The 15,000-nt window shown below is 43.9% G+C and overlaps 1 protein-coding gene across 1 annotated transcript in view; it reads right to left on the bottom strand.

Annotated features, from left to right (window-relative positions):
• Positions 1–15,000, bottom strand: part of GRM5 (glutamate metabotropic receptor 5) — a 277,861-nt gene that overhangs the window by 33,991 nt on the left and 228,870 nt on the right. The window contains 2 exon segments of the mRNA XM_068149504.1: positions 7,672–7,798; positions 10,026–10,194. Of these exon segments, the coding sequence (XP_068005605.1) occupies positions 7,672–7,798; positions 10,026–10,194 (296 nt within the window).

Here is a 15,000-nt window from a genome sequence, read left to right as displayed (position 1 = left end):
GAAGGCTGAGGGATGTCCTTATCTTGCTCTACAGCTACCTGAGAGGAGGTTGTAGCAAGGTGGGGATTGATTTCTTCTTCCTAGTAACAAGTGATTGGACAAGAAGAAGCAACCTCAAGTTATGACAGAATTATTACAGAGTTAACCAGGTTGGAAAAGACCTTTGAGATCATCGAGTCCAACTTATCACCCAACACCATCTAATCAACTAAACCATGGCACCAAGTGCCTCATCCAGTCTCTTTTTAAACACCTCCAGTGATGGTGACTCCACCACTTCCCTGGGCAGCCCATTCTAATGGCAAATCTCTTTCTGTGAAGAGAGCCTATACCTCCCATGGTGCAGCTTGAGACTGTGTCCTCTCATTGTGCCAAGGGAGATATAGTTTAGAATTAGGAAAGACTTCTTCACTGAAGGAGTTGTCAAGCAGTGGAACAGGCAGCCCAGGGATGTGGTGGAGTCGACATTCTTGGAGGTATTTAAGGCATGTAGATGTGGTGCTGATAGACATGATTTAGCGGTGACATGGGAGTCCTAGACTAACAGTTGGTCTTGATGATCTTAAAGGTCTCTGTCCACCAAAATAATCCTATGATTAGATGTGCTGGCTTCTGAGCTGCTACAGTTCTCAGGCTGGCACATTTACTGAAGTCATCAACAAAGGCACATTTGCACCATCAATGTATGCAGCTGAGGACTGTGCATGTGTTCATTCTGCCACCTCTGTAGGGCAGGGGTTGGAATCAGCCATGTCTTAAACCATAAAAGCTGGGACATCTGTAGCTCAGGAACCTAAGTCCCTAGTAACTTATACTCCTTTATCTGTGTCTGGTAGTAAAAGGCAAGACCATGAATCTTAGAATAATTCACTAAAGTTACTCTGTGACCACATGGGGTATGATTCCTTAATTGCACAAATGTAACTGGCACGACTGATGAATTGCAAAAACCAGGTCCAGCCTTATGTTAGCTCTAATGTTTTGATTCAAGTTTCACCAAAAAGATTTGCTGGCTCTGTGTGTTGTAAATGTTTTGTTCAAAATATGTCATGTTCAGCAAACTTTCCATAATGTAAGGCACGATTACAAGTGGATCCTTCTGGCTTTGTTGGCAAGCCTGTCTTCAGGCAGCCCAGGAGCCTCCAAGAGCTGTTTGTTGAGCTCAGCATTCTTCAACCAGCTCACTTGAGCCCGAAGTGCTGAAGGGCTCCCAGTAGAGACATGGGTTGTAAATGGAAGATAAAGTCCACACCTTACGTGGAACAATGGAACAAGACAATGGGGGAAGAAAAATCCACAAAGTCAGCAAGAAGGGAGTGGGGGAGATGACAGTCAGAGCTCTTGGTCATAGTATTGCTACCTGAACCCTTAACTCATCCCTCTCTGCTTTCTCCAAGAGACTGCTGTGACAGTGACTTATGGGAATGGTTACAATTCCTTTGCAACAAGAAATACAAAGGAAAGAGAAATACAGGGCACAGAAAATCCAGGTGAAAATTGGACATCATCTCTGCTGATGTGCGTTTATAATGTTAAAAACCATTCAAATTGTGTTCTTCTACCCTCAGTCTGAATGACAGCCTTACCAATTATGCTTGAAAGCAAGATCCTAGTAATGTTCTAGCAGAAAAATCAATGTCAGCACAGAGTAAATTGTGTTCTGCCTCACACTCACAACTGTCAGATGATTGCTGAAATTACCAATGGCTGTAACTTTATTGCACGCAACAATACAAGACAAAAAGGTACTGTGAAGGCAACAAGCAGTTACCATTTGAAAATATTTTGGGCAAGACTTGAATAATAAATTTTTTTTGCTTGAAGTGTGGCAGGATCCAGTTTTAGGAGACAGTTGAGCCTCAGAACCTCGTGGCTTCTGCCACAGTCCAAATCTGGGCACGGTGGGAAGAGCTGATCAAGCCCTTCTAAAAATCTGCTGAGATTTGATGTAATTTGCCCCTGCCCTTGGCCCCGTGAGTGGTTTGTGTGCTGTGGCAGTGGGTGTCCCAGACAGTGCATAGAGCCAGGACAGCAGCAGCAGCTCTCAGCACTGCCCGTTCTCTGCAGCTCTCACTGACTGTACAAGCATACCCTCAGGATGAGGGATGCAGCTGTCCTTGCTTCTCAGTGAGGAATCCAGATCAGGACAAACAGAATGGGATACAGCATCGATGTTGCCAGAGCTCTTTGAAATGTCTGTTGTGTCACTTAGAGTTGGAGTGCCCTTTCCAATCCAAGCTGTTTGGAGTGCCCTTTCCACCCCAAGCTGTTTGGAGTGCCCTTTCCATTCCAAGCTGTTTGGATAGCCCAGCTCTTATCTGGCAGTTTCAGACAGTCAGGCAAGATCATGATTCTGGTACCCTGCATTTACCTTATTTGCTGAAAGCATTTTGGTAACAACACTAAGAAAATATATTTCTGAGCTTTATAGTTGAATAGCAAAGAAAATATTTCAAGAGCTGTAAAAGATTTCATTTTAATCCAGTTAAGCAAATGAAATAACCAGTGCATTTGTGAGTAGGCAGAGAATGAGAACAATACCTTCTGAAGATAATACAAGTGTCACTGAAATGAATATAACCTACTTTTATTGCAGTCCCCAAGGCCACCAGATAAAACTTTATTCCTCTTGTTGTTGTGGGCTATCCCTGAACCACAGAAAGAGAGAATAATTGCCTCTTTCTCACCTCAGAAGTGTCCTTAAACAAACATTTGTGATAACTAGACCAAGATGTTTCTGCATCCATTGAGAAGGACTCTGAGATGATGAATGAAACTTTCTAGGGCACCCTTTTCGAATGCAGAAGGCCATGTGCTCAAAGTCACTTGGATTTTTGGAGAACCAAAAAGATATTTTCATCATGATACTGAAAAATTGATTTCATTTAGCTTTGGTCCTCAGTTTTAAGAAAATCTGTTCATCTGTTTCTAGACATGCCTGGCGTCTGTTTCTCCTTCTCCACCGTGAGTACAATGCAAAGAATCATAGAATCAATAAGGTTGGAAAAGACCTCAGAGATCATCAAGCCCAAGCTAGCACCCAACACCTCAGGACTAACTAAACCATGGCTTCAAGTGCCATGTCCAGTCCCCCCTTGAAGACCTCCAGGGATGGTGACTCCACCACCTCCCTGGGCAGCACATTCCAGTGGCCAATTACTCTTTCTGGGAAGAACTTTCTCCTCACCTCAAACCTTAACTTCCCCTGGCACAGGTTGAGACTGTGTCCTCTTGTTCTGGTGCTGGGTGCCTGGGAGAAGAGACCAACCCCCACCTGGCTACAACCTCCCTTCAGGTAGTTGTAGACAGCAAGAAGGTCTGCCCTGAGCCTCCTCTTCTCCAGGCTAAGCAACCCCAGCTCCCTCAGCCTCTCCTCACAGGGCTGTGCTCCAGACCTCTCCCCAGCCTCGTTGCCCTTCTCTGGACACTTTCAAGAGCCTCAATAACCTTCTTAAATTGAGGGGCCCAGAGCTGGACACAGTACTCACAGTGTGGCCTAATCAGTGCTGAATACAGGGGCAGAAGAAGGGCTTTGAGGACTAGTGGAGGGGTTGTCATATACTTCCGACTGGAGTTCCTCCTTCTGCAATTGGGTATGTGGCCCAGTAATGTGGAAAGTGGTGCTGTAATGTGTGGATATTGTTAACACAAAGCAGAGATGAAGGAGAGCTACAGCAGATGAGAAAACATGTCTAAACCAGGAGGAAGAAAATTATTTAGAGCGCATGTTGCGCTGGTATTGGAGAAAAGGAGGAACTGCAAAGATTTTTCTCAAAGAAGAGCCTGGTTGCTGAGGACTGTTGCATGAATAAGCAATGAAGCTGAGATTTGTGAGGAAATAAAATGTAGGGGGGGGGGGCTAAATAGTCCCTTTCTCACTTCAGCTGCACTTCTTGATGGAGATATATTCCAGTAACTTTCATAGTTTCATAGTTTCATTCAGGGTTGGAAGGGACCACAAGGATCATCTAGTTCCAACCCCGCTGCCATGGGCAAGGACACCCACACTAGATCAGCCTGGCCAGAGCCTCATCCAGCCTGCTCTTAAACTCCCCCAGGGACGGGGCCTCGACCACCTCCCTGGACAACCCATTCCAGGGTTTCACCACTCTCGCGGGGAAGAACCTCCTCCTCACATCCAGCCTGAATCTCCCCACCTCCAGCTTCATTCCATTCCCCCTAGTCCTATCACTGCCTGAGATCCTGAGCAGTCCTTCCCCAGCCTTCCTGTAGCCCCCTTCAGATACTGGAAGGCCACAATTAGGTCACCTGGGAGCCTTCTCTTCTCCAGACTGAACAGCCCCAACTCCTTCAGTCTGTCCTCGTAGGAGAGGTGCTCCAGCCCTCTGATCATCCTCCTGGCCCTGCTCTGGACACCTTCCAGCACCTCCACATCCCTCTTGTAATAGGGGCTCCAGAAATGGACACAGTACTCCAGGTGGGGTCTCACTTTAATTTAATCAAGAGAAACTCTTCCTCTGACTTGTCTTTCCCACCTCCTTTGGACTTTCTGGACTTCACAACTCCAGTATCTTTTTCTCTGTTTTGAGATTAATTTCATTTTGCTACACATATTGCATCTGTTCTGTCTTCTCCCTTCTTGCTTCTGAATTCTGTTATTACACAGATGTCTGAAAAAAGCTCTAATCCCTCTCCCTCTCAGTGAGCAACATGATGCATTTCATCTAGTGAAGTTTGTGGCACAAAACCGATGCTGGTCATTGAGCACAAGAAAGACAAGCAATGTTTTGTTGTGTGAGCCAAGAAATGATTCCAAAACCGGTTTTATCCAAGTTCAGATCTCTGCCAAACACTGAGGTGCAGCTCCATGGTGAAAGCCTCCTCACTTGCATCTCTGCTATATTTACAGGACTGTCATCTGAAGGTGATCATGCAAGGAAGACTTATTCCAATAATCTTTTATATATGTGTAGCCTTGTGGAGCTGACATTACCTAAGACATGGCTTTATCCAGCTGCAGAGACATACACTGCAGCAGCATCAGATGCAGGGGCATTTCAAGGAGATTGGTGTATGCTCTATAAAACTGAAAGGAAATTTCCTTGCCAAAAGACATCTCTTTGTCCTTAGTTTTAATTCACATTTATTACTAAGTCTTATGTTGTAAATAAGACTGTTTTTCCTAAGGTGCGAAAGTTAGCACCAAGAATATGACCATTAAAAATATAGTTCAATCTATTGTATGGATAAGCTGGGAATAGGCTTTTAAGATCTTGGTTTGCTACAAAGCTGAATAAAACAAGCTACAGATGTCATGTAGATGGTAACTTAGGCAGGGACTACAGAGACATGATGATGGTGATGGGTGTCCTGCTCTCTACAAATCCCTGAAGGGAGGTTGTAGCCAGATGGGGGTTGGTCTCTTCTCCCAGGCAACCAGCACCAGAACAAGAGGGCATAGTCTCAAGCTGCACCAGGGGAGGTTTAGGCTGGAGGTTAGGAAGAAATTCTTCCCAGAGAGATTGACCATTGGAATGTGCTGCCCAGGGAGGTGGTGGAGTCACCATCACTGGAGGTGTTTAGGAAGAGACTGGATGGGGCACTTCGTGCCATGGTTATTTGATTCGATGGTGTTGGGTGGTAGGTTGGACTTGATGATCTCAAAGGTCTTTTTCAACCTGGTCTATTCTATTCTATTCTATTCTATTCTATTCTATTCTATTCTATTCTATTCTATTCTATTCTATTCTATTCTATTCTATTCTATTCTATTCTTTCTACTCTACTCTACTCTACTCTACTCTTACCAGGAGTGCAAATTTTATCATCTGTGCTCATAGATGCCTGTTGGTCTGATGAGGTACTTGAAGTACCTCCTAAGTGACTAACAGCAGCTCCTTTTCCAACTGATCTACAGTGGGCAAAACTTCAGGTACTCACTAAAATGGAGACATGAACTGGAATCTGACACATCTCAGACAAGGTCCCCAGCGGTTGAAGAGCTGACCATTTGCACTACCTGATCTTACTGAAGCCTAGTGCAGTGTCCTGGTCCCTGTAATGGACTTCAGAGGATTCTAGAGGGTCTAGATGGGCTGTGAACCTGAGCTTATAACAGATTCTTAGTAATCTGCTCTAGGGGACATTCTGGAGCAGGTCTTTGGCACAAGGAAGTTTTCCTGTAGCTGAGAAGGCTTTGCTGGCTGATTGCTGGGTGCCTGAGAAGATCGGTCTGGGGCAGTGGGGCTGGAGGAGCACTTGCAGATCCATTTTATTGCTGTTTAAGTTTTCTCATCTAAAAGATATTTTGTTTTGGTTTGTTTTGTTTTCTCTCTTTGAAGAAAGTTTCATGTTTGACATTTTCTGAAAACCATCCCATGGTTTTGTGTCTGAGGGATCTTTTTGCAGTAATTAGGTGACCTAGCTCATCTGTTACAGGAATGCAATGTTCCTTACCAAGAAGTGAAACATGTCTATAAGCCAAGTCTTGATTGACACTCTTCCACTTACATCAATTCAACCACCAAACTGTTTTTCTTTTGTCTTCTCCCTCTTTCTCCTCAAGGTTTCTCCTCTCATCCATATAAATTATATGCAGAACAAGTCTTATGGAAAAAAAACTGTCTTTTCTTTCCTTGTCTATACAAAGCCTGGCACAGGGAGAACTTGATCCCTGAACAGCATTTTGAAGTAGTGTGTGCTCTAAGTGTTTGAATACTTGAATTCCATTTATTAGCCATAAGGGAGAGAGGCTGTGGGACACAAGTGCTGGAGTAATTTCTCTCTAAAGTAGTCACATTGGCATTCTTCAAGTGCATAGAGATCTGTGCTATGGCAAGGAGAACATGAACCCTGTATTCTAGTAGGGTCTCTGATGAACAAAGAACTTATGCAACCCAAAATCTATATGGAACACCCACGGAGCAGTAACTACAGCAACTAGTTCATATCTGAAGGAAGGTTGTAGCCAGGTGGGGATTGGTCTTTTCTCCCAGGCAGCCAGCACCAGAACAAGAGGACACAGTCTCAAGCTGCAGCAGGGGAAGTTTAGACTGGAGGTGAGGAGAAAGTTCTTCCCAGGAAGAGTAACTGGAATGTGCTGCCCAGGGAGGTGGTGGAGTCACCATCCCTGGAGGTGTTCAAGAAAGTGGCAACTTGAAGCCATGGTTTAGTTAGTCCTGAGGGTGATAGGTTGGGCTTGATGATCTCTGAGGTCTTTTCCAACCTTATTGATTCTATGATTCTATAACTTCTTCAGACTGAGTGAGAACATCTTGCAAGACTCTCCTCTACTTGCTCAGAAGGAAAAGGAAACTCTGAAATTTGAACTCCCTTTGTAATACCTCTGGTGAGGACTTCATTTCTCCAACTCTTTGGGGAAGGACAGGATCTGCTTTGCAAGGTAGATATTAAGACAGGCTTTAATACAAACCCAGGACCATTTTATTTATTTCTAGAACTAATAACAAGCCTTTAGAAAGCAGACAGGACATTACACCAACAGTTAACAACTAAACATTACACCAACAATCCCTGCATCATCTGGAGGAGAGAAGACAAACGCCATCCTCAGTTCAGGTTTCAGCTTTCTCCCTGGGTTTGTTGTGACCAAAACAGTCCTCACACTCACTAGTAGCTGGCATTTGTTTCTTCAGCTCAGCAGATGAACATTTTTCATTGACAGCATAAGCAGAGGCACAAGTCATTTACCTGTGAGCTCTTCGTTGGGCCAGGAGCCAAGCTGGCAGGCTTTGCATGTGTATTCATCAAATACATATTCATTCTCTTTGCAAGGAGTGCAGGTCCAGCAGCAGCTCACTTCTCCTTTACGGATCACCTGAAACAAAAATTGGCATTTACTGTGGCGGCAGAAGTTGTACATTCATGCTGCTCTCTTTCTTTTGGGGTTTCTTTGGGCTTTTTTGATAGAGGGCTTAAAAAACATATATATTTTAAAGGGAGGGGTTTTTTAGTGGTATATTCTCCTAGACAGAAGGGAGGTTTTTATTTAATGATATATTCACCTAGACAGAATACAGCACAAGCTTACAGCTCTTCCATTGTGTGTATATACCAGAAGAAAGAAACCATCAGCCCCACAGAGGTGTAAGTGGAGGCACAGAATGTCAGTATGCTGAATGACAATAAAAAGTGTTTCCTTCCCCTTTTAGAATGAGCAAAGCTCACTGTGTGATACTGAAGGCATACAATTCACTCTGTTGTGGGGCAGACAGGGGATCCTGCCAATGGCATTACTTTCCTAAGGGTTCATTACTGAAAGACTTTTGGGTGCTATGTGTTTTTAATCCAATTGTGAGTGATGTATTGAAGGTGATTTTTCTTCCAGGCATGAAACTAAATGTGCCTTTTCCAGGATTACTTCATTACTGCATTTCTAATTAACATTTAAGGTGAAAATGTTATCTTTATCAGTTTTAATGTCTGACTTGATTTCTCATTTGATAATTTACTGATGAATTCACATCTTAGGATTACTTTAATTTTGACAAAGGGCTGTGTAGCTAACTTTGATATCTATAACCAATAACATACTGATGGCCATAAAGGGCATTTCAGGCTGAGCTTCTAGCATATGTCTAAGTGTGATGAATTGGCTTCATAGTGAGGGATCTTCTTGGGAGAATCCTTGAGAGAGCATGAGCAAAAGGTAGAAGGCTGCTGCTAATGAAGATCACAAGACACTTCCAATCACCTGTGTTGTGGCAACAGATCATAAGGGAGTTCAGAGCTGTCCAGTTCTGAAGTTATTATCTGCTTGCCCATCTCTGTTCTCTCATATGTGACCTTGTGGCTGGAGCAAGCTAACACCAGCCTCCTCTTTATTTACTGTGGGAGTAATTCATCTCACCTTCCTTATCTGTCTGCAGAAGGTGTGTTCTCATCTGAGCCAATTGGCTGGGTGCCTTTTACCATCAGTGAAAAGAAGGAAGTGTTCCCACACCCAGATTCAGCTTAACTGTTTTCAAGGCCTAACTGAAGATGAGATGGCTCCTGATCTGGAATAATATATCATTATCATTGACTGTAATAAAAGTCCAGACACCTGATATAACTGTATGTGTCTGTGCTGAAGACTTATTTGGTCTGATGAAACTCACTCACTGATTCTGCTTAAGACCAGTTAAAGAGTAAAACATTTTGATCCTGGAAAACTCTGCAGAGATTTACTTTGTGCTGCAGAGCATGGTCAGCCTGACATCAGCCTCTCACTATAGATGCTTTGCAATGTTCTGTTAAGGCAGAAGAAAAGTGTTCTGGCATCCAGTGAGATATGTCAGAAATTACAGGTGCTGGGTTTTGGGCTTTTTTTCCCTCCCAGCCTGAGTCACTTTGCTGTCCATGCCCATCCCTGCAGCCCACAGACTGCAAGGTAAGCTGAGGACTTGCAGAATTTTAGCTGTTCTGTAGTGTCATGGGTTTCTGAAGGATAACAGAGTACAATTAGTACATGACAGGTCCACCCACCAGCCTTACTTACTGCAGCATGGAAAGGGAGATAGGAAAGATAAAAACCCTAGGAAATAAGGAATCAGTAAAACATGTATGAGTAAAAACATTACCCATCTTTCCTCAGGTTGTAAGTGGTGGCAGCTATCGATGTTCTCTGGTGATACTACTACAGAATTAAGGTCTGACTAATACTGCTCCAATCTAGAGTTCTGTGCCTAGCACTGAAATCCTAGCAAATACTGCTTATAATTTGTGTGCAATTGTACTGACAAGTCTCAGCCGGGGGTTTACACTCCACTGAATCAGGTTCTGAAAAAGCTATGCAGGGAAAAATTCCTCCACATGTACCAGTTCTAAGGCATTTGGGATAGAACCATAAAATGTCAGCAGTCCACAAACACAAAAGTACAAGAGAATGGCAACTCATGAAAATAGTGAGATGACTCTGCTGTGAGCAAGAGCTAAGGACTTGAGTCTGCACCTTTTAATGAAGTGGTGGGATACTGTCTCATTGTAACAGTCAAGAAAAAATTGCTCTCAAATATCAAGGCTGTGTATTCCACATGACTGAAATGAATGGAGAAAATATTTACCTTTATTTGGCCTTTTTCACAGGGTTCACTGCACACAGATCTGATGATACTATTTTTCTCTGACCATATTTCATCATCATCCATTTTCAGCTCACCATTGTCCCAGCTGCCAACATTGATGTAATCAAAGTAGTCCTTCCCCATTTTCTTAAAGTTCATGATTTCATATCTTTGGGAACACAAAGAGGAGACAGAGCTGAGTTGAGGAGAGCACCATTAAATGTTTCAAATTAAAGGAACACTACACAGTCAAACCCAAGCTTGTGGCAATAAAGAAGGCAGAATTTCAAGCATTATGGCTGTGCTTGATTCTCTCTGAACAGTGTTTGTGGTAGAATCTTCCTTTTCCGTTTTCATAGAATCATAGAATCAATAAGGTTGGAAAAGACCTCAGAGATCATCAAGTCCAGCCTATGACCCAATACCATCTAATCAACTAAACCATGGCTTCAAGTACCACATCCAATCCCCTCTTGAACACCTTCAGGGATGGTGACTCCACCACCTCCCTAGGCAACACACTCCAGTGGCCAATTACTCTTTCTGTGAAGAACTTTCTCCTCACCTCAAGCCTAAACTTCCCCTGGCACAGCTTGAGACTGTGTCCTCTTGTTCTGGTGCTGATTGCACCAGAACACTTATTTAATTTGGTTTTGACCTTATCTAATTTGTTTTATTCTGTTACCATGAAAATCCCCTGAACGCTTTGGAGTGTTGTGTGAGTGATTGTGTTTGTTTAAGGAAAACAGTGAAATGAGGCTGGTGGGATTGATCCTGCTCAACTTTCACCACTGAGGTCATCTGCATAGGGAGCCCTTGCTATCACAGGCTCCCTCTCTAGCAGATGCAAAGAAAGCTAAACCTATGACAATTCCCAATGCTAAGTGCTCCTCACTCTCTGCAGGTCATTATTCCCAACCTGAGAGTGCCTGAGAACAGATAAGCTTCTAAAGTGAGGTAGAAGCCATCTAGACCCATAGGATGAAAAGGAATCTTCTGTGCAGTAAGACTGCAAGATGTAGTTCGGTGTGGCACCCAGAGACAAATCAGGCATCATTCTTAAAGCACAGATTCCCAGATTCCAAGGCTCTGTGACTTGTTGGAGGCTTCAGGGAGATGCCCTTAATCGAAAGGCACCTTGTAGGCCACGCATTTGAGAATGAAGTAAAGACTCATTTTTTTCTTCTTCTTCTTTCTTTTTCTTCTATCACACTGCAGTAGCAAATGCTGTTCTGCCCCAACCACACAACTCCTTTTATATAACACAACTCCCATTTCTATATAATTTCTCCACAACCAGAACACGTTTAGTTCCTTGCACAGTATGGTATGGAAGAGAGAGAGAGTATTCATGCTTCAGTCCTAGGCTGCTTTTGGCTCAGATCACAATATTATTTGGGAAAAGAAGTGTTAAGAGCAGAGCTAGAGCTGATCACAGTGTTCAGATTCATGTTGATCTTCCTCCTACATTCTCTTTGGCTCCTGCAGAGTCTTACAGTCCTATGGAGCACCATAGGACTCACCAGTTTGCTTCTGACACCCTGAACAGCAGGACACCTTTCTGCATTACAGGCAAGTTGTTTCAAGACTTCCTTGTAAAGCATGCTTGGAAAATGTGTGAACTCCTGAAAGGATGCTGCTGTGCTTTTCTCTACTTCCTCTTTAGTGGGTTTTGCAGCAATGTAAGCAAGCAACATGAAATCCATGGATGGAAGACAAACAATATAGGCTGAGAAGATCAGTGCAACATCAGGCTTAGAAAATCTGCCTGGTTCATAGATGAGGAGATAACCTTCTGGCAGCAGGCATCAAATTAGTCCCCAGGGAAAGCATATGGACAAGACTGAATTAGGAAAGGCTGAATTAGGAGTGGTATTGCCAGAGTGTGATTTATGAAGTCTAGTGTATATATGCATCTCATTAATGTAAACAATCTCCTAAGGAGATACTCAGGTATCTCAAGTTTTGGGGAAACATTTGTTTAGGACTGACAAGCAGCAGCCATGTTATAGCTAACATCAATGTATTTCTCTCACTGGTATAAAAAGAGTTTCTAGTAAAACTATCATATACCTCATCTCCTCCCATGGGTTTGAGAATGCTTTGAATCAGGAAATAAAGGCTAACTATAACAGCTGGGGCAACTATGGCAGGGGTTCAGTGCAAAATCACACATGGGTCAGGACTGCAGGAAACCTGTGAAAGAACAGGAAAGAGGGGCTGTGAGAGACTAAATCTTGTCTCTCTTGATGTGACTCAACAAAGATAAAATCACCTTTGCTGCTTGCCCAGGCAATAGCTGATGTGTAGTGGGCAGACATTGAGGTACTGGAGTGCATCCAGAGAAGAAAAACAAAGCTGGTGAATGGCCTGGAGAACAAGTCTTATGAGGGACTGGAGGACTGAGGGAACTAGAGCTGTTTAGTCTGGAGAAGAGGAGGCTGAGGGGAGACTCCTTTGCTCTCTACAACTACCTGAAAAGAGGTTGCAGTGAAGTGGGGAGGTCTGTTTTCCCTGGTATCAGGCATTAGGATGAGAGGAAATGGCCTGACACTGTGCCAGGGGATGTTTAGATTGGATATTAGGAAAAATTTCTTTACTGAAAGAATGTTCAGGGACTGTAATACGTTGCCTAGGGAAGTGGTGGGCAACTTCACACAGTATCACACAGTATCACTTAGGTTGGAAAGGACCTCGAGGATCATCGAGTCCAACCTGACACCGCAGACCCCATGACTAGACCATGGCACCAAGTGCCACGTCCAATCTCCCCTTGAACGCCTCCAGGGTCGATGACTCAACCACCTCCCTGGGCAATCCGTTCCAATGACAAATGACTCGCTCGGTGAAGAACTTCCTCCTCACCTCGAGTCTGAACCTCCCCTGGCGCAGCTTGAGACTGTGTCCCCTTGTTCTGGTGCTGGTTGCCTGGGAGAAGAGGCCAACTCCCTCCTGGCTACAACCACCCTTCAGGTAGTTGTAGAGGGCAATAAGGTCACCCCTGAGCCTCCTCTTCTCCAGGCTAAACAATCCCAGCTCCCTCAGCCTCTCCTCATAGGGCTTGTGTTCAAGGCCTCTCACCAGCCTTGTTGCCCTTCTCTGGACACGCTCAAGTGTCTCAATGTCCTTCTTAAACTGAGGAGCCCAGAACTGGACACAGTACTCAAGGTGCGGCCTAACCAGAGCAGAGTACAGGGGCACTATGACCTCCCTGCTCCTGCTGGCCACACTATTCCTAATGCAGGCCAGAATGCTATTGGCCCTCCTGGCCACCTGAGCACACTGCTGGCTCATATTCAGGTGGCTGTCGATCAGCACACCCAAGTCCCTCTCTGTCTGGGAGCTCTCCAGCCACTCCGACCCCAGCCTATACCTCTGCATGGGATTGCCATAGCCAAAGTGCAGCACTCGGCACTTGGACTTGTTGAAAGCCATCCCATTGGACTCTGCCCATCTGTCCAGTGGAGTCACCATCACTGAAGGTGATGTGTGGACATGGCACATCGGGGCATGGTTTAATGGCTAGGTGGTCCTAGGTCAATGGTTGGACTCAATGGTCTTAGAGGTCTTTTCCAGCCAAAGCAATTGTATGATTATATGACACAAACTCTAGTAAAGAAACTCACACACATTTATAAACCAAGGGTTATTTTCTGAGGTTCACAGACATGGCAAAAGTTTTTCAAGGATTAAACAGACTAACCAAAAAGTTAGCCCAGAAGCCACCATGGAGTCTTTATTCAGCATTGTCAGGACATTCTAACACCTCTCTGAGTGTCTTTTTGTTCAAGCTGCCAATTCTCTTTCATGGGCAGATCAACAGAAGTACTGCCAATATTTAACAGGCCACAGGACTTAAAACAGTTATCCCTCCAGTGGTGTTCCATGCACAGATCCCAAGGGAAATACTGCAAAGAAACCTAGAAACTTAAATAAACTATTATCTCAGTATGTTGTGTCTCTTCTGTCTCTGGAGTACACCATTAATGGACTGATAGTAATAGCCAGACTCAGTAAGTCCATCGCTATAGTGCAGGCTCATGAGTCACTGGTTCCCTGGAGCTTCCTTGAGATATCACAGGGACAGTTTGTTACTTTAAGATAGGAGAGACCAGATGGTGCAACAGCACATTTCCAGCAGTGCCCTAATCACTGTGCAAAACTCTTAACTTCAAAGCAGAAGTTCCATGCAGTTGCTAAGAATCCATATTCTATTGGTAACGCAGCCAAAACATCAGCATCTTGTTTTTCTGGTCTTTTCTACCTTTTCAATTGCTTCTTTGGACATTTGACAGTATTTAGAGATAGTTATCTTCCAGAAAAAATCATGGCTGTTCCTTCCCTATTCATTTGGGTTTTTAACACATCTTCTTGTCTCACCTAAAACACCACCAGGCTGTCTATTGGCTTAAAGCTCAACAAACACATGAAGTTGTAGATGGCAATAATGTCTCCCCTGAGCTTCCTCTTCTCCAGGCTAAGCAACCCCAGCTCCCTCAGCCTCTCCTCACAGGGCTGTGCTCCAGACCCCTCCCCAGCTTTGTTGCCCTTCTCTGGTCACCTTCCAGCAACTCAACATCTTTCCTAATCTGAGGGGCCCAGAACTATTATTCCCTATTCCAAAGTTAATGCTTTCCTTTAATTTCACATTAAAGGGAGAAGACGAAATTCAAATGAGCAATTTTCCCTCTAGTCATCTGTTTAATATGGTGCCATCAAAAAGAGGTTTAAAAACCAATCACAACCAATCAAACTGGAGGAAAAGCAGTGAGTGAGGCAGGAATCTACCCACTGACATACGGGAGGAAAAATACACTTTGAATGTTATCATGCTTCCTGTTCATCTTCTGGGAGTTCAGCAGGCAGAAACCTAGAAAACACTTCATTATGCTGTTTTTTAATGTGCTTTTGTGTGGATGTAGCATATAAGTAGTAGAAAAAGAAAAGCTTGTCTTGTATTTCACAGGTGTATGTG

The sequence above is a fragment of the Melanerpes formicivorus genome, unplaced genomic scaffold (genome assembly GCF_026170545.1).
Source record: "Melanerpes formicivorus ecotype bairdi unplaced genomic scaffold, bMelFor1.0.p_v2 SCAF_1, whole genome shotgun sequence".
Classification (NCBI taxonomy): Eukaryota; Metazoa; Chordata; class Aves; order Piciformes; family Picidae; genus Melanerpes; species Melanerpes formicivorus.
Note: the sequence above shows the minus strand (reverse complement) of the source record. Positions and strands in the feature narration are given on the sequence as shown.